This window comes from Simochromis diagramma, unplaced genomic scaffold (assembly GCF_900408965.1).
Source record: "Simochromis diagramma unplaced genomic scaffold, fSimDia1.1 OVJJ01000816.1, whole genome shotgun sequence".
Taxonomy (NCBI): domain Eukaryota; kingdom Metazoa; phylum Chordata; class Actinopteri; order Cichliformes; family Cichlidae; genus Simochromis; species Simochromis diagramma.
The window spans coordinates 8,414,335-8,433,388 of record NW_024386908.1 but is presented as its reverse complement, the minus strand read 5'-3'; the positions used below and the strand labels follow the sequence as shown (position 1 = coordinate 8,433,388).

Below are 19,054 nucleotides of genomic sequence, written 5' to 3'. Positions count from 1 at the left end.
CAGATCAAAACAAACGCACTCCAAGGTCAGACTGCACCAATTTCACAGGGTTGCTGGTTTCTTATGTCACCTGCTTTTAGATTTCACAATTAGAAGATACAATTCTACTAGAGTTGCACTATTAAGCAGCTTCTTTAAAACAAAACAAAACAAAAAAAAAACCCCATCTCCTGGTGGAGGTGTCAGCAGATCAGGTTTTTCTTGCGAGCTTATGTGCCTCCATGGCATCGAGTCTGGGTCACCCCATGAGCACGCCAGTGGAAACTATGCATATTTAATGCAGTTTCATTAATGATGGATGGAGAGAGAGAGAGAAAGAGGTCAAAGACGACGAAGGAAGAGCACCAAGAGAGACTGAAACGGAGAGGAATCAAATTTAGGAACTCAAGAAGAGAAAGTGTGTGCCATGTAGTTACAAAATAACAAAAACAAACCCTGTCTTATTACAATATCACTTTACAAGTCCTCTAAAGTTAATTTTATTAAGAAAACAACTATCACATTAGTGAAATGATTTGTTCTTTTATGTGGTGCAGACAGCACCTCAGTCTGGTGACATCTCCATGTCAACGATCACATATAGCAGTAAAAGATGTGGGTCAGGCAAGGTGTCACATTGTGGCCGTCCCACATAACAGGCACACTTTGACACCAGCTTCAGCACGTGCCTGTTGTGACACCGCCCTCCCGCAGGTCACACTATGGTACAACTATTGAGTACACATCAATCCCAAATTCTAATCAATTGGTTTTGTCTGGAGGTAGCTGGGTATTGTGAGGTTAATCATGAGGTTTCATGGACAGTTTTCAAATTATATTGTCTGGAACTAGCAGTCAGATTGCGATGCACTCGTTTCCTCTTTATGAAGAAGCAACATTTGATAATATTCTCTCTGTGTACAGTGATACCAATCTTTAGAACCAGGGTGCTGCTCTGATCGCATCTATTCCAGAGGTTCCAGATGTGTTTAATGCTGTAAAGACTTGTTCAAATACAAACAAACTAATTCTTTTATCAAGAAGTCTGCTGTTTTGATTATTTCAATATAAAATTTGTCAGTAAAAGGTCATTTATTCGCTTTTCCAACCTTTGCTAATGAATAACCTTATAAAATGAATAAATCCTAATTACAAATGACAAATGTTTATTGATAATAAAGCAACAAGCCGGGCCAGACAACGCAGTCTCTGGAAAGGCCTCATTGAGGAGCAGTGGTTGTGAGCGTATTTTGAACAAAGTTTGTTGTTAATTTCTGATGTTTTCTTCGCCTTTACAACATCAGAGAGCTCATAACAGGTAGAAACAGCTAAGTGTGGAGGGAGGATGACAGTACACGACCGTACAGTGTTTTTATTTACCGGAGTAGCACGGAATGGGAACTAAACAAATTTGGAAATGCATGCTGAAGCTGGAATGAAAGGAATTGTCTGCCTAGGTTCCAAGTCTTAAAGTTAAGATAAACAGTCTCCAAAATATCAGTTTATTGATATTTATAATGACCTGGCCTTCTGTTATTGTGCTAAAAGTAGACCATAGCAAAGCAAGTTCAGTATTTCTAGTTTCATGTGCTAGAGATACTGAACTTGAGCTGACAAGACACCAGGACTAACTGTAAACAGATACATTTTACAAGCAAGTTTAATGCATCACAAATAAGTATGGACAATAATAATAGAAAAACTTGAGAAATCTTTGGATATGCAGCTATAATTACGTATTAACATACAAGTATGCAGACATGAGAAGGGGAAAAAGTCTTTAATTGCGTGTTTTAAAGGGTTTGGCTGCACGCGAGCAAAACACAAAAGAATGACTTTATTTGCTGAATTACAAACAATTCAGCTTTTTATAATTAAACTGCATTCATGAACAATAGCTGGCAGGCAAAAGGAAATCTTGACCTTGCCATTTTCTTGTTAAGCTGAAAGTCCAGGAAAACTGGCAGCTACCCACCGAGGCCAAATCTGTAAACATGGTGACAGATTAACAGACTGTACAGCGAGTGTGCAAAATCTACCTGCTGCTGAAGATCATGCAATTAAAGCACCTCCAACAGCACTAAGTTATAAACAGAGATAAAGGCAGACTTAAGGCCACCTTAATTTTTTCCTTCCCTGTCTCATTATAAATCTAACTAACTATAGGAAGGGGAAAAAAAAAAGACCATTTTTTCAACGGGTGCAACTTGAGACCTCCGTCTAATTTTAAACTCCTATTTAAACATTTATGACTTGGCAGACTCTTTGTCCGAGGCGACGTACAAATAAGGAAAGAATCCACGCTGGAGTGGACTGAGAAGCCTTTTAAGCAGGTGAATAAACACTCATCTCAGTGTTCAGCTTCATAAGCATATAACGAAGAACTTATACTTGAAGCTAGAATTGAGTATTACCTTTTACCACTGCTTTAAAACATTATAGATGCTTTTCAAAATAAACCCTTCATGTGTTATATAGTAAAAGGGTTGTGACTTATCGACTAGGGACAGATGAGGATCTCGAGGCTCCACCAGTAAGGTAAAACCAGCTGAGTTCTGGACGTCTGACTGACTGCATGACATTTAGACTGACAGCTAATTTTCCACTTCACTCGGCCCATTAAAACACACACACACACACACACACACACACACACACACACACACGAGGATGTTTGGAGCATATGTGGAGGACAGTCAGAGGACAAACATGACCAGACTACTAAGTAGGAAGATAAAAGTGGAAGGGGGATAGATAAGAGTGAAAGTTGGTATGGAAAGTGGAGGCACACGCACACACGCTCATCTGTTGTTACATCATAGAGTCGAGAGGTAACTGTGATTTGACAGAGAGGCATTTACAGCACTGTAAATCCTCTTATCACCACACTCACACACCGTTACATCACTATCTATTTACCTCATCAACCACTCATGATCAGCCAGCTGGTTTTGACCATTTTGCAAAAAACTGCTTTAATAAATCTCAAATACTTAAATTCTCAGTTTTAATGTAAGGATTTGGACCAGGGAAGAACAAAAAAAAATAAAAAAAATTCAAAGTTCAGCAATTTGACAAGCAAATCAAGAGATGAGAGCGAAGAGGCCGAGTGTGCCGCTGCAGCAATGCTGGAGTAGTCATGACAACAGAGAGGGACGATGCACCGAGGGGAGTCGGAGGAGGAGAGCGGAGTTACATAACTGCCTCTGCAATTGAGGGGGTATCAGAGACAAAGACAGATGCTGACTTTCAGAGGAATGTTGTTGACGTGAAGTTTAACATATTAACAGAAATGTCAGCCGCGAATGATTTACACTCTTCAGTGCGCGATGTCGTCATTCATCCGTTGTCTGTTTGGGGTTTAGTCGGCTTAAAAATAAAGAGTACTCAAATGTCAATCCCGGTCACAGACTTTACTGCATTGACTTTAAATCTGCTGTAATCAATATTTCTGCATTAACCATGCCTTCGAGGACTATCTCACATGATTTATCCCCTCATACCTATGAATCCTATAAAGGCCTTAATTACTGTTCAACCGTAAACTTCAACTCTAGCGTCCAGAAACCACAACATTTCCCCTGGGAATTAGTGTACACCAAAAACAGAACAACAAAAGAGCAAACACGATTCCACATAAATGGTAATGTTGCTCTGTTTGTTGTGGGTTGCATGTGTAAACTGTTAACACGTTTGTCATATAAACTTTACAGGGGGACAACCTGTCAGTGGACATTATGTAACAATCCTGAACAGTGCAGCTTCAAACGAAATGGGCCGCTGAGGTTTAAGAGGGTTGGGTGAGTCCGCTACTAATGACAGGGCCGGGAGTTCAATTCCCTACTCAACTGCAGGTTTTGCAGAAGCCAGGTAAACAGTACTGTGCAAAAGACTTGAGCCTACCGCGTTTTCTTCATATTTTACCAGGAAAATGCAAAATAGGTGCAGTGATTTATTGAATGGCAATGCAAAAACAGAGTTTGCACTATTCTGACGAGTTTCATTCAAGTGGTTTTCATAGAGTCAGCAAAAGGGCATTCAAAGCTCTTTTTTTTTGGTTCTCCATCAAGATGATCAAACACTGCTTCAATAATGTTAAAGTCTGGGCTCTGGGGAGGCCAATCCATGGTGTGGTATGGTATGCTTTTACTGTATTGGCACTTTGCTTGAGATCAAATACAGGTGAATCAAAATCTGACATTACTTCTCTCTGTTCATACTTCCAGCATATTTGAAGATTTTCAACACCAATGGCTAAAAAAACAAAACAAAAAAAAACAAAACCCCTCAAAACCATGGCCAAGCCTTCACCTCCACTGTTTACAGATAGCTTTATATACACTCACTGTTTAACCTCTCTGTATATACCGACAAGAACATCAATCAAATCTCAAATTTGGATTCATCACTCCACCAGACCTGTGGCCACTGAATTTCAGTCCAGTTGTGTAAACTGGCATCCCTCAGCTTTTTCTCCCCATTTCCTTTCCCCAAGAATGGCCTCTTGACAGCGAACTTTCTACTCACACCATTCCTAAAGAGGTTTGCGTCAACAGTAGATGGATCACCTGAAGGCCTAGATGCATCTTTCAGTTCCTGTGCCAGGTTTTTACTGATTTCCCCCCCGTTTCTTAAGGATATGACTTTCAGATACTGTTGATCTGCTGCAGACTCCCCCCCCCCTTCTTTTAGGCCCCCCACTACTTGTTTTATGCTCCACTTGTTCCAGTTTTCTCGAACTTTAAAGACATGCTTAAACACCATGCTGAGATATGCCAAGTTTTCAGTCAATTGCTCTTTATTTTATCAACAAGGTGATTCCCAAACAAACACTTTTATGCCTGTCAAACTGTGTTATACTGTTTTGGTTTGTTTTTTCCATAAGCAAAAGAAATGCATATACTACCAGGTTATCACAAAAACACATATGCAACATAGTACCTAATGATACAATGTAAAACGGGTTCTTTGCTAATGTGCCTGTTATGTGTAAACAACACTGGGTCATCCTTTGAGTTGGGTCTATTTTTAATACTTGAATGATTCATAGGTCAGTGCTAAGAGGCTCAAAAACATTCCTCTGAACATTTGTCAAAAAGTCACCATCCTGGAAAACCATAAAAAAAAATCTTCTCTGAATAACCTACTATTATTAAGCACCCGATTGCCTGAGCTGTTGAGGGAAAATGATTTTATTTATTGTTTTTTGTTTTTTTAAAATCAAGATTTGCACCAAGATTAGACAAAACAAGCAACAATGAGGACGTCACCTTTCCAGCAGTAGCTTCACAGACTAAACTATTAACACTGCAAAAAATAAATAAATAAAAAATAAATATAATTGGCAAAGATTTAGTGATTACAACGTGTAGCAGTCAAATTTATACCAGGATTTTAACAATGTGTGAAGCTGCTGACAGTGTAGTTTGTCAGATGTTTGTGTCAACTTTTCATCCAGTTTTTCCTCGTTCCTTCCAGTTTGAAAACATCTCTTCTCTCTGAGCCAGACTTTGGTGGTTAATCAGCGCGTGAGAGCTAACCACACCCAGCGTCCCACAGAGAGGAGAGGGATTTTTTTCCATCAGTGTGTCTCTAGGGCATCACTACTGTGTAAATATAGGAATACATTCAACCCAGGTTCAAACACACAAAAGACTGCAGCTACCACTAATAATTATCAACTTAAAATTTGTCTAAATAAATAGTGAAATCCTACAATGCCACAGTCATAATAAAGTCTTAAAATTGTTGTGTATATTTAAGCTACAGTGATAAAAACATGAAGCTTCGACCTTCTAATAACCTCCAATAATCTCTTATTAAATAAGCGACTTTGTACAAGAAGAAGAAGAAATCCGTAAAGGGGCAAAAACAAAAGAAACAAACTAAAGAAAAGAATCAGCAAAAAAAAATAAAATAAAAAAAAAATAATAAAAAAACATTTAAAAAGAAGTTTTTCGTGGTGTCCACGAACCCCTGAGATGTGCGACTACAGCGACTCAGACTACAACAACAGCTCTCCCTGTAGTCTGTGTGTAAGGTTTATTTTCTGCTCAGGTGTGTACGTGCATGTGTGTGTCAGATAGGAAAACTTTAATTTGGCTGCCAGAAACACATGAAGGACATTTCAAAAGAACAATATGGCTTGTTAGATTTGTATTGCTGGATTGTCATTTATGCCTAGAAATAAATATTTATATATGCTTAGAAGTATATAACCATTTGTAGATTGAAATAATGTCTCATCCTAGGAGGTCTGTAACAACTCTGTGTAGCATGAAGAGGGGAGTGCGTTCACTCCTCTTCAGAGGGTTCTGGCATAGATCACACACCTAGGAGAGGTCGTGTCTTCTCTTGCTGATATATGGTATAGCAAACACACGTATATCTGTTTAAGTGTAAGAGCCTTTTGTTCAGATGGACCGCTAGACTCCTGGCACCAGCTTTGGGGAGTCTTCACAGAGTCACATCTTGACACACACACACACACACACCTTTGTCCACAAGTATACCTATACGAAACGTCATATGTTAATGAACCTATGCATAATCATGTAACCACAATAAAAGGAGTGCTATGGGGAACCTGGCTGAGAGTCTGACGGAGGTCAAGTGGGTGGAACGACACTTGGCTCCAGGCAGGTCTCCCTCATGCATGAGTAACACAAAGAACTTTGCCTACTTGTGTCTTGCTTTTTGCTGTGTAGTAAATTGTCTTGAACGTTCCAGCGAATAGGTTTATGCTACACACCTATCAATGCTTCCTTTTTTTTTTTGCTTTGGGGCAAATGAAGGAGAAGAAATGAAGATTATCATTACTTAAGAAGGTGATTTTCCAACCCAACATAACAAATGCCGTTATTTATATAGCAAAAACTAAGCCAAGATGCAGAAGCAGTATGTGGAAAAACTAAGTACAATCTATGATGCAAAAACCAGTAGTATCACCTTCAGCAGTGATAACTTGAAGTCAATCTTCTCTGTATGACTTTTGATGAATTTTGGCCCGCTCTTCTTCACAGTCCGAACTTTAACTGAGTCATTGCGTTACCTTGCTTCTTTTCTCTTTCAGCTGTTCTTGGGATCATCGTCCTGTTGCAGGACCCGATTCTGACCCAAGCTTGTTAGACAGACGAATACTTTGGTATACAGAGGAGTTCATGGTCGACTCAAAGAGCAGCTGGTATAAGGTGTTTGTGCTGAAATGCTGGGTTTGGTTTTCCCCCAAACATAGTGCTGTACATTATGGGCTCATCTGTTCAAAGGACATTGTTTCAGAAGTCTCATGATTTTTTCAGATGAAACTTTGCAAACCTAAGCTGTGCTATCATGTTCTTTTTACAGAGAACAAGCTTTTTTGCAGTAGCTGCCATTCCAAACTCAGTGACTTGTTCTTTTTTAAAATATTGTACTGTCATGAACTTCAACATTTAACCTCTTAACAGAGGCCTGCAGAGTCCAAGATGGAGCTCTTGGGTTTTAAACATTGCACAGTGTGACCTCAGGGTGAATCTGCTGGAACAAGCTGGAGTCTCGGATGTTTTCCACTTGTGAATCATCTTTCTCAATGCACAGTGATGGGCTTGGAATTGTTTTGGAAATGGCCTTATAACCACAGCAACAATCACTTTTGAGATCATTGCTGATGTCCTCCCTCTGTGTTATGTTAACAGACAGCAGACAAACAATTAAAACTACTTCTGCTTTTACAGATTTGCTGATGATAACTTAATCGGGTGTATTTGACTTAGCATAATAACAGCTACTTACCGTCTTAATTCCTATGCAAACAGTGAGGGTGAACTTAGTTTTTCACACACTTTCTGCATTTTGGCTCAATACACCATGCCATTATTTACCAAGTCACGCCTCGTTTCAGAACCCAGTAAAGGTCAGATGATTTTTATTATATTCTGAGATGTAAACGTCCAAGGAGTTGCACCGAGAAACTACAACAGGGAAGCGACAAGATAATCCACAAAAATTCTCATCTCCTAAATATAGACCTGTGACTGCTAAGTGCGGTCACAGTGAATCTTCACACGAGACTTTCTGATCTCGAGAAGTCAACAACAAACACCCTCCAAAAATACACACTGCGTCACATCTCAAAATACACACACACGCAAGCTACAATTAAATTTGTTACAGTTAAACATTTTCAGCTTAAACATAAACCAACATGCATGGCACATTTAAAATGTTCAAGACATTAAAAGCTGAATAATTTCTACATGGAACCGCTTTCTATCTGGTAACAACAAACAAACTGTCAGAGAGAAAAAGTAAGTATGGCTGGCGCTGTGGCCGATATAGCCTGCTCCGGTGCATGTGCCTTCACTGTGATATGGGCTTGGCATGGCACGGCAGTGAGGAAAAAGAACAGACTCGACACAAACAAGGCACTGAGTCTATTTACAGCTGGTCTCCCAGCACAGCAGTCAGAAATACACTGCGACTCTGACATAAGACTGCCTGAAGGGCTTAGAGGCCGAAGAGCCCGAGTTGTGAAACACACCTTAACAGACCGGTTTGACAATCTCGAACTTTCTCTGCAACATAAAATGTAACTTCATGTGAATACACTGAATAAGCTTTGTGAGACTCAACTGTTACTGGACCCTGTCTTTTATTGCATTGTGAACCATTTTTTTTTGCAGTTTTACACATTTAAAAGTAGGCAAAAATATAGCACAAAAAACTAAACCAAATAAAACAAAACACACCTGGAAAGCATAAATGTGCACTTTTATATCATCTCGGCTGAATTTAATCAGATTTATGGAGCTCACAGCATTAAAAAAGGAAACATTTAAAGAATTTAACACCAATACAGGCTGAATACTATAAATATCTCTCAGCGATTTCTTTAGAAGAAAGTAGCTCTACTGAAAACAGCCCAAACCTAAATCTGTGACTTGTTTGTTGACGTTTTAACTATACTGTGACGGATCAGAAATGTCAAACATTTATAATGAAACTGCAGAATCTGCAGTGCTAAAAGCCATCAGAGGCAAGTGAACAAATACATTTTCTTTTCACCTGGAAACAACAAATTATTCAACTGTGTGAAGCTGGATCTGAGAAGTATGAATCTTCCCTGAGGGCAGAGAAAATTTGATTGGCAAGATTTCAGGTGGTTACATAATGCTGCTGATATCAAACCCTTTCCTGACAAGCTAGACATTATAATAAGGTGCAGTGGACCCTTCTATGCCTCTCAAGACTCATCTATCTGGTGTGCTGTTGTTCAATTTTACAGAACACTTAAGAGATTTAACCCTCTCAGGCTCAAATTAAACTTTTTGTTGCTAATGTACAACCAAGTCCTGCAGTGGTACTTCTGAGTAAAAAAAACCTCACAAAATATGTATGTGGGGTAATCAGGTTGTTAGTTTTTATTAACTGTTGCAAATGGGCAACGCCTGCCTTGAGAGGGTTAATGCAGACGAATGAAACTGTCTCTTGTGAGACACTGAAATCCTGGTCACGGCTTGCAGAAAAGTTCAACCTAATCTCTTGTGCGTTTTCTCACTCAGTTGAGAAAATACACAACCACTTAACTTGTCTAAATGAGATACACTAGATAAAGAAGTCCCCTGAGGACAGGTGTGAGGGCACTAAAAAAAAAAAAAAAAAAAAAAAAGGTTTAGTCATTCGTGACTCAGCGGCTGTCGTCACTGGTGTGCCTTTGCCCAGACAAGCTTTGCTAGACACACAAAACACAGACGTATGATGAACAAATACCCAAGAAATGCATTGAGCTTAATGTTTTTTTGAAGAAAACATTCTGCGTTTAACTCAGATTAATCAGCTAATGCCAAGACAACGGTTTGAAAACAACCCAAGTAGGGTTTGTGCAATCTTTACAGTTTCCTATATTTACGACACAAAAGAATTTAACTTAAAGTAATAAAACAACTTTTTTAAAAATGCAGTTTTGATTGAAAATGTATATATTTACACATACAAGTGTTTTCAATGTTGTTCTTTCATTAAAGTTACTTCTGATGGGTCATATTCTGTGAGCTCTCATTCCAGCTTCTGAGCTCTACATCTGGCAGGTGTGAGCAGAAAGAGAAAAAGGCAAAAGAAAAAAAGGCCAGCAGTGAGGGCAGAGAAAAGAAAAACAGGCAGTCAGGTTTGTGAGAGCAGATGAGTGTGTAAGCTGAGAGCTGCAGGGGGACCGGCGCTGGAGTCCAACAGAGGATCTGATATCTGAGACTATGGAACAACAGGACACACAACACCAGCCGGGCTGAAGGCAGTGCTGAACGGCTCGACCCCGATGTCGCTGCTGACAGCAGCAAGGAAGTCATTATCAAAATGGTTTACTGAAGGAGTCTGCTCGCTTCAGTGTCAGAAGTCTTGTAAAACTATCTTTATTTCTTTTTTAAAAAGAGAAATTAAATGATTTAGCGACTTCTCCCTCAGTGTGCCACAGAGCAAGAACAATGTATGATCGCCTATTGAGTATATACATATACTGCAGTCTGTATATAAAGTAAGAAATCACTGCAGCAAAAGGAGCAAATATGTCTTAATTAACAGTGTGTTACTGGGTCAGAGTCAGGGTGACTGCAAATACAAGAAAAACTGGTCAGCGTTACCAGATCTCTGTGCATTTCTCTGTAAAAGATGATCAGTTTGCTCTTCTGTACTTGCTAAACTCAGAAAAATCATGGACAAGATGCATCATTATCAATAAAAGCAAGTAAAGAAATAAAAAGGAGGGAACTACACTCATTTTTTGTGTTATTAACATTTACATTACTAATTCTAAACTACAAAATTTAGAATAGATGTCAAGTGATGAGAGTAGAATTAGAGTAAAGTGAATGAAACTGCATTTCCCAAGTGCAGTAAAAGCAGACTGCTTTTCATTATTGAGCATGTAAGAGAAAAAAGAAAAAAGATGAAGCCATGTGTAGGAGATTATTCAAAGTATAGAATAAAGCAAAGACTTTATAAAGAGTCTTACAGAAAAGGAGGTCCACCCGACAGCTCATAATATTGAGCATTATAATCAGCTATGCCTCAGCTATGGTCTTTAAAGACCATAGCTGAGGCATAGCTGATACACACAAGTATAAAATATCAATACAATTTAATATGCACAGACGATGCCTTAATCAGACACTTCTACAATGCAAAGGGAAAGCATGATTGATGTCTATAAAATGCAAATTGCAACATAGTCCCCAATCATTACAATAATAGTAATCACACTGGGCAAAAATTAGTCTTCTTTATAGGCTACAAGGTAGTGCAAAGATAATAGGAATCTTTAAAAAGTGTCATTTAGAGAAATAAAAGGAAAAAATTAAATGTAATGGGCTTATAAAAGGTCAAAGCCTTTTTCTTCTCTTTTTTTTTTTTTTTTTTTTTAAATAAGACTATGAAAAGCAGACTTGTAAAACTAGTATTAGTAAGAGTGCATAAAAAGGTTAATGGTGCTATCAAAGCATAGTTTCAGAGGTAGTCATAAGTCAAAATGTCATAAGTCAAAATATCATATTAAATACATGTTTTCATTTTAATATTATAGTTAAATACTTGAAAACAAAAGCACAGCAATAGTGTGAAACCAAACGCACACAAAAAATTTTTAAAAAAGATTTTAAAATGCAGCGCCTTACCTTTTTCTGGTACCACACCACAGCATCTTTTACTTTGGAAGCCATTTACATTTCCCTCGTCACCGCCTAGGGCATCTTAGACTGAAAACACACAGCGAGAGAGAGAAGAGAGCGCAGCGTGAGTGACTGAGTACTGGGCAGAGGGAGAGGAGGACTGAGGTCTATACCTGGTAGGCAGGTGTGTCATGACAAATAAAAGAGGGAGGGGACTAAACACACCCCTCCCACAATCAATTTTTAAAAGCGAATCTCACTGACACGTCTAATAGAACCAGGTCACTCTTAAAAAGCAGTGTTTTAATCTCAGTGAGGCTTTTAAGAGGATAAATAAGGGATGGACAGTGATGTGATGGATTCTCCTTGTACACAAATCTGAACATGAAGTCTAACCTGTACTAATCAATGTGAAACGTGTCCAAACATAAGACATGTACGCACTGAACAACACACCTTAGTAATAAGCCTAGTCACTTTTTTTTTTTTTTCTTTTTAAATGTTGTTTCCCTTGACACCCATCTTACAATACAAACAAACACTCATTTAGAGCTGGTAATTCCTTTTGAATCCTCACCTGAACCCCCCCCCCACCCCCACACATACACACACACAAAAAAAAAACAAAAAAAAACCAAGACTTCTGTGGAAGCGGTTTTGTTATGGCTGTCGGATTTCTTGCAGTGGTTTGGGTGTGTATGAATGGAAAAATAGGCGCAAACACCCATTACACACACCCATATGCACAGGCATGCAATCCAATGGACACTTATGTCACCTTAACCCAATGCACGCACACATGAATACACACTGATGGTTACAAAATGTCAACATGTCATTAAGTTGGATTTATGAATGTGTTTGTCCAAATACTCACACGCACATTAATGACAAAGACACATCTTTGGTGTGGTTAACTTTGCCTGAACACAGCACCACACTGAATTTGAAATGAGTTTAAAGTCTTACTGGATACAGTGTGATGATTATTCTGTGCGCAGTAGAGTCAAAGCAAGTTGATAAAGCTTTACCCTTATGCGTCAGGGTGTTCCCTTCAGTTTCTCCTTCACTTGTCATGTGTTTTTTTTGTTTTGTTTTGTTTTTTTAAACTGGACAACAACACAGATGGGAAACAGTGTGTTGAGGCTTTAACACAAGACTTCACAAACCAATGGGTTACTATGTTCATCTTTTAACTACATCCATCCATCTTCTACTATCTCTCTGGTATGGATCACAGGGGAAAGCATCTCAGCAGAGATGCCCAGGCTGTTCTCTCCCCAGCCACCTCCTTCTGGTCTTCCATGCGGAAACCGTGTTCTAGGTCTTCACTGGGGTCTCCAACCCCCCCCCCCCCCCCAGTAGGAAATGCCCAGAACACTTAGGAGGCGCCTGGGAGGGCTCCTAGTCAGATGCAAGAATCATCACAGCTGGTTCTGATTTTTGATACAGAGTGGCAATTCTACTTTGAGCTGCTCACCTCATCCCTAAGGGACGCTGCATACGCTCTTCAGATGACTCATTTCCACCACTTTTATCTATGATGTCATTTTCTCGGACTGTACCCAAAGCTCATGGGCGGAGACCAAAATACAAACTATGGAACTGGACATTTTTCCTGCACAGCCCACCACTTTCAGAGGCACAAAGGAAACCTGACATCATGCATGATGCCTTGTTACTTTTCTGACACGTTTGCACCCGCAATCTTAACGAGCCGATGCAAAATGTGAAAGAAATCGCAAATCAGAAATCAGAGAAGGAACCGACAGCTCTGTTTTCAATAACACAATCCAATAAGCAACAAACTTGATCCTTGTGGAGGCAATGGAGAATTTTGGGGGGGCGGTTGCTGACAATTTATCCAGATAGGAAATTATGGATGTGTGATTTAAGTCCTCCTGTTCTGGGCTCCAGCCATTTTTTGTCTGAATAAATAAATGGACAAAAAGAATGACATCAAAGTTTTAGCATTTGGTTGACTTTTTAAAATCAAGGTCCAAAGAAATTATATTATTATAGCCTGACGTTACTGTTTTTGTGATTTGGTGCTTTATGAAACTGCATTGACTGCTCTATTCAAGACACTCTACCTCAGCAACAAACCATTAATTTTACAACTCTGAGTTGATCATCAGTATTTGAGTCACTGATGGGAAGAGCATACAACCATGACAGTTTCCTGGCTGTAGTTTCACTGTGCACTCTGCCAATATTACTGGAAGCCGTCACTGAAACACGCTCCACAGATGGGTGGAGGTGATGAGAACATGCTAGCTGTGGTTAAAGCAGAGTAGTACTGGATCTGCTTCAATAAGCCTGAGCTTCAGAGTCATTTGACACTTGATATAACAAAAAGATGTAATTGCACATGCCGATGCATGCTGCACAAGATTACAGACACATTTTCATTAAAAGTTATTCCATTTTAAATCAGCTTACTGTGGGTTTCTGACTTCTCTCTATAAAGATTTGTTAATCAAATTTTCATGACGATTTTATTAATATGACAAGTGTAAGTGCTTTAATAATAAATAAATAACTCATGGAGATGAAGGGGAAGACGAGGACAAAATGTGGTTAATGCAAAGCTGTCAAGCGGAAAACATGGAGGCATGCGGTTAGCCGCTCTCCTCTCTTTCTTGCCCTCTCTCTTTTAGCCTCTCTTCCTTCCTCTATTTTAAGTCTCCTTGTATCCCTTTTCTACTTCTCTGTTACATAAGCACAGCGTTGTCCTGCTGTGTGAGTGGGAGGGACAGAGGGCATCGGCTGCAGGCCAGGCTGACTCACAGGGTAGCAGTTGCTCTCAGCTTTTCTTAAGTCGTGGATTATATCATATACAGTGGGGCAAAAAAGTATTTAGTCAGCCACTGATTGTGCAAGTTCCCCCACCTAAAATGATGACAGAGGTCAGTAATTTGCACCAGAGGTACACTTCAACTGTGAGAGACAGAATGTGAAAAAAAAAAAAAAAAAAAAAAAAAAAAAAAAATCCATGAATCCACATGGTAAGGATTTGTAAAGAATTTATTCGTAAATCAGGGTGGAAAATAAGTATTTGGTCAATAACAAAAATACAACTCAATACTTTGTAACATAACCTTTGTTGGCAATAACAGAGGTCAAACGTTTACTATAGGTCTTTACCAGGTTTGCACACACAGTAGCTGGTATTTTGGCCCATTCCTCCATGCAGATCTTCTCGAGAGCAGTGATGTTTTGGGGCTGTCGCTGAGCAACACAGACTTTCAACTCCCGCCACAGATTTTCTATGGGGTTGAGGTCTGGAGACTGGCTAGGCCACTCCAGGACTTTCAAATGCTTCTTACGGAGCCACTCCTTTGTTGCCCGGGCGGTGTGTTTTGGATCATTGTCATGTTGGAAGACCCAGCCTCGTTTCATCTTCAAAGTTCTCACTGATGGAAGGAGGTTTTGGCTCAAAATCTCACCATACATGGCCCCATTCATTCTGTCCTTAACACGGATCAGTCGTCCTGTCCCCTTGGCAGAAAAACAGCCCCATAGCATGATGTTTCCACCCCCATGCTTCACAGTAGGTATGGTGTTCTTGGGATGCAACTCAGTATTCTTCTTCCTCCAAACAAGACGAGTTGAGTTTATACCAAAAAGTTCTACTTTGGTTTCATCTGACCACATGACATTCTCCCAATCCTCTGCTGTATCATCCATGTGCTCTCTGGCAAACTTCAGACGGGCCTGGACATGCACTGGCTTCAGCAGCGGAACACGTCTGGCACTGCGGGATTTGATTCCCTGCCGTTGTAGTGTGTTACTGATGGTGACCTTTGTTACTTTGGTCCCAGCTCTCTGCAGGTCATTCACCAGGTCCCCCCGTGTGGTTCTGGGATCTTTGCTCACCGTTCTCATGATCATTTTGACCCCACGGGATGAGATCTTGCGTGGAGCCCCAGATCGAGGGAGATTATCAGTGGTCTTGTATGTCTTCCATTTTCTGATGATTGCTCCCACAGTTGATTTTTTCACACCAAGCTGCTTGCCTATTGTAGATTCACTCTTCCCAGTCTGGTGCAGGTCTACAATACTTTTCCTGGTGTCCTTCGAAAGCTCTTTGGTCTTGGCCATGGCGGAGTTTGGAGTCTGACTGTTTGAGGCTGTGGACAGGTGTCTTTTATACAGATGATGAGTTCAAACAGGTGCCATTCATACAGGTAACGAGTGGGGGACAGAAAAGCTTCTTACAGAAGACGTTACAGGTCTGTGAGAGCCAGAGATTTTCCTTGTTTGAGGTGACCCAATACTTATTTTCCACCCTAATTTACGAATAAATTCTTTACAAATCCTACCATGTGAATTCATGGATTTTTTTTTCCCACATTCTGTCTCTCACAGTTGAAGTGTACCTCTGGTGCAAATTACTGACCTCTGTCATCATTTTAAGTGGGGGAACTTGCACAATCGGTGGCTGACTAAATACTTTTTTGCCCCACTGTAATTCAATCAAACATGGCTGCAGACATATGCTTTTCAGCTTTTTGAGAAAGCTAACTAAGGGCTGCCATTTCTCCTGTTTTTCTAGCAAAAGCTTTTCTCACTCGTCTCAAGATTCGCACATGAGACGGAACGTTTAATTTCAACGCAGCCAAGTGAAAACATCCTGCTTTGCATGTGAAGGGTTGTCTGTGCTGTCAGCCTCAGTCAGCAGGGTAATCAATTCCTGACATTTTCCAGTGAGTGTTTTGGTCATCGTTTCCAGTGTGGTTACTTATGTTCCGCGCATGTTCTGATGTGCACCTGCTTTTTAGAGATATAATGACAATTATAATACATGGAACTAATGATTCAATTTTGTGAGACATGCATGTTGGAGACCATAGTACATAGTGTTTGATAGCGCCATAGCTTATCTGTCATCTGCGAAACCACAACACAAATGCTGAATGCATGATAAAGGTGCCACTTTAAAGAGAAGAGTATTGGCTTGACTATGTGCGTCAAAGTCTATGCCGTCCAAGCAGCCATTGCTAGGTGAACCCAGACTTGTGTGTGAAAATGTGAGCGTCCAAAGTTCAAAAGCAAGAAGGTGAGAAAATGTTATACTTGAGCCAACTGTGAAAGGTTTCAAGCTCACACAGAAATACTGCAAAACCACCAGCTGACTAATACTCAAAGCTAAACAAACAAGTTCCTGCACCACAACTGCTGCATGCACACTGCTTATACTGTTGGAAAGATATGCGCGCATGTGTGTGTGTGCGTGCGTGCAACAGAGGGCTGAAGACATTTTTAGACACAGGAAGAAAGGTTTCTGTTTTTGCAATGTCTATACTTACAATCTTGACTCCTCCCTCTTACTGCTGCACCAAACTGTATTTGATATAAATTGCATTTAATAAATAAATAAATGCATGCTTTGCCTTTAACTTAAGCAGCAACAAAGCATGCTCTATGCTCATTTATCTGTTTTATTCCCTGTGGTTACACATGTAGTGTGTCAGTAAAGACATTTCGATTAAAACTTAAATTAAAAGCAGAGAGATCGCGATAGAAGTGGTAAAAGGACAAATGAAACTAAGGATTTAAACAGAAGAGTAAGCTTGAAATTCGCACGTGCACATTTTAATGTGAGTGTGAGGATTAAACAGAAAAAGCATCATGTCCAGTTTGGGAAAACTGCAGATCATTTTTGTATAAGTGAAATGACATTCAAAGGTTTAGCTAATAATTAATTAATTAATCAGAAGCAGAGATTTCCATTAGCAGCATTATAACTCTAACTGCATCAAAAATCACGACGTAAAATGAGATCTACAATAATAATACTGTATGTTGTTGGAATGTCTGTCTGTTGATTCTTTGGAACATCAAAGGTCTTCACACTTTAAATATTCTAGTTACACCAACATAAAAACAGACAAAACAGGAAATCCTTGCAGAAGCAGCAAATGTTTTTCAGTTTCTGCATGATAGGTGACTCAAACTATCGTCACAACTTGGAGTGAAAAACAAACAGGCTATACAGTTAAAAAAAAAAAAAAAAAAAAACTCAATAAGGTTGGAGCTTGGAAAGAAAAGCGTCTGGACTTCTTTAAGTTGCTTGAAGACATTTCACCTCTCGTCCAAGAAGCTTCTGCATGGAGCAATTGTGAGAGGTGAAATGTCTTCAAGCAACTTAAAGAAGTCCAGACGCTTTTCTTTCCAAGCTCCTTAGACCAGCGGTCCTCAACCTTTTTTGCGCCACAGACCGGTTTATGCCCGACAATATTTTCACGGACCGGCCTTTAAGGTGTCGCGGATGAATACAACAAAATAAAACTAATACCGGTACCGAAAAAAAAAGAAGATTTATTCATAACACACTTGAAAAGACCCAGGGACACCGAGTTAACGATAAAAACGATAACAAAATAACGCTGAAAACTGATAAAAACCCTGAAAACCATACATTTCACACCTGAGCCTCAACTCTCGCGGCCCGGTACCAAACGACTCACGGACCGGTCCGAGGCCCGGGGGTTGGGGACCCCTGCCTTAGACTACGATGACTTGGATGACTGAGAACCTTCACAGTCAATAAGTTTGGGTTTCTGAAATCGAGCATGTCAGCTGTTTATTCTGTTTAATTTTACCAGGAATACACTCAATTCAACTTTGCTCATATCAGGTTGACCTCCTTCTGCTTTTAAAAATGGCTTTATGCTTTGTGACAGAGATTCAACAAGGTGTTGGAAACAGTCCTTGGAGATTTGGTCCATATTAACATGACAGCATCACACAGGTGCTTGTTTGGCTACACATTCATGATATGAAACTCCCGTGCTCATTAGATGGAAAATAGCGAACAAACCGTACACTGTAGCCATAAAGGGATGGACATTGTCAGCAATAATTAGACCACCACCAGCAGCAGCCTGAATTGTCGATACAAGGACTTGGGAGTGCCCATTTTTCTGTTGATGTAGAGCAATGGGCACTGAAGGTTATTCAACTGATTTTTGCAGCACTACTTTTAAATGCACAAGCAAACTTCTGCAATTTCATGTTACATAATAAACGAATTTCTGAGACCACATCACTCAAGTATGCTATTTAAAAAAAAACAAAAACAAAAAAACAACGCCTTGTTGCTGTGGTCTGGGTCAACAAGAACCACTAACAATTTCTGCGATGAGAAACTTTCAAAATGCACAACATAAAATGACGGTGGTAAGCATGAGCAGAGAGACAAAAACAGACTCTAACCTAACGGGCAGACACCTGTCATTACTGGAGCTGGGCACAAACAGCGGTGTGACGGCTTTAACGCCACAAATCCTCCCCATGTTGAGGCAGCGATAAGAAAAGCAGGCACTTGAGGCCAGCACCAATCCACAAACAGCATCAGACAAAAAACACCAGCAGAGACGCATATTATTGCCTAACACAGCTTCATACAGAGGATTATGTGTGAGCTGCATGGTTGT

General features: G+C 39.8%; 1 protein-coding gene across 4 annotated transcripts in view; it reads right to left on the bottom strand.

Moving 5' to 3' along the window:
- The window catches only part of LOC120735696 (protein PHTF2-like), a 54,469-nt gene that overhangs the window by 21,298 nt on the left and 14,117 nt on the right, over positions 1-19,054 (bottom strand). For all 4 annotated transcript variants that reach the window (XM_040035247.1, XM_040035243.1, XM_040035246.1 and 1 more), the window contains one exon: positions 11,619-11,699. In XM_040035247.1, the coding sequence (XP_039891181.1) occupies positions 11,619-11,663 (45 nt within the window). In that variant the 5' untranslated portion in view covers positions 11,664-11,699. The remainder of the gene's footprint in view (positions 1-11,618; positions 11,700-19,054) is intronic.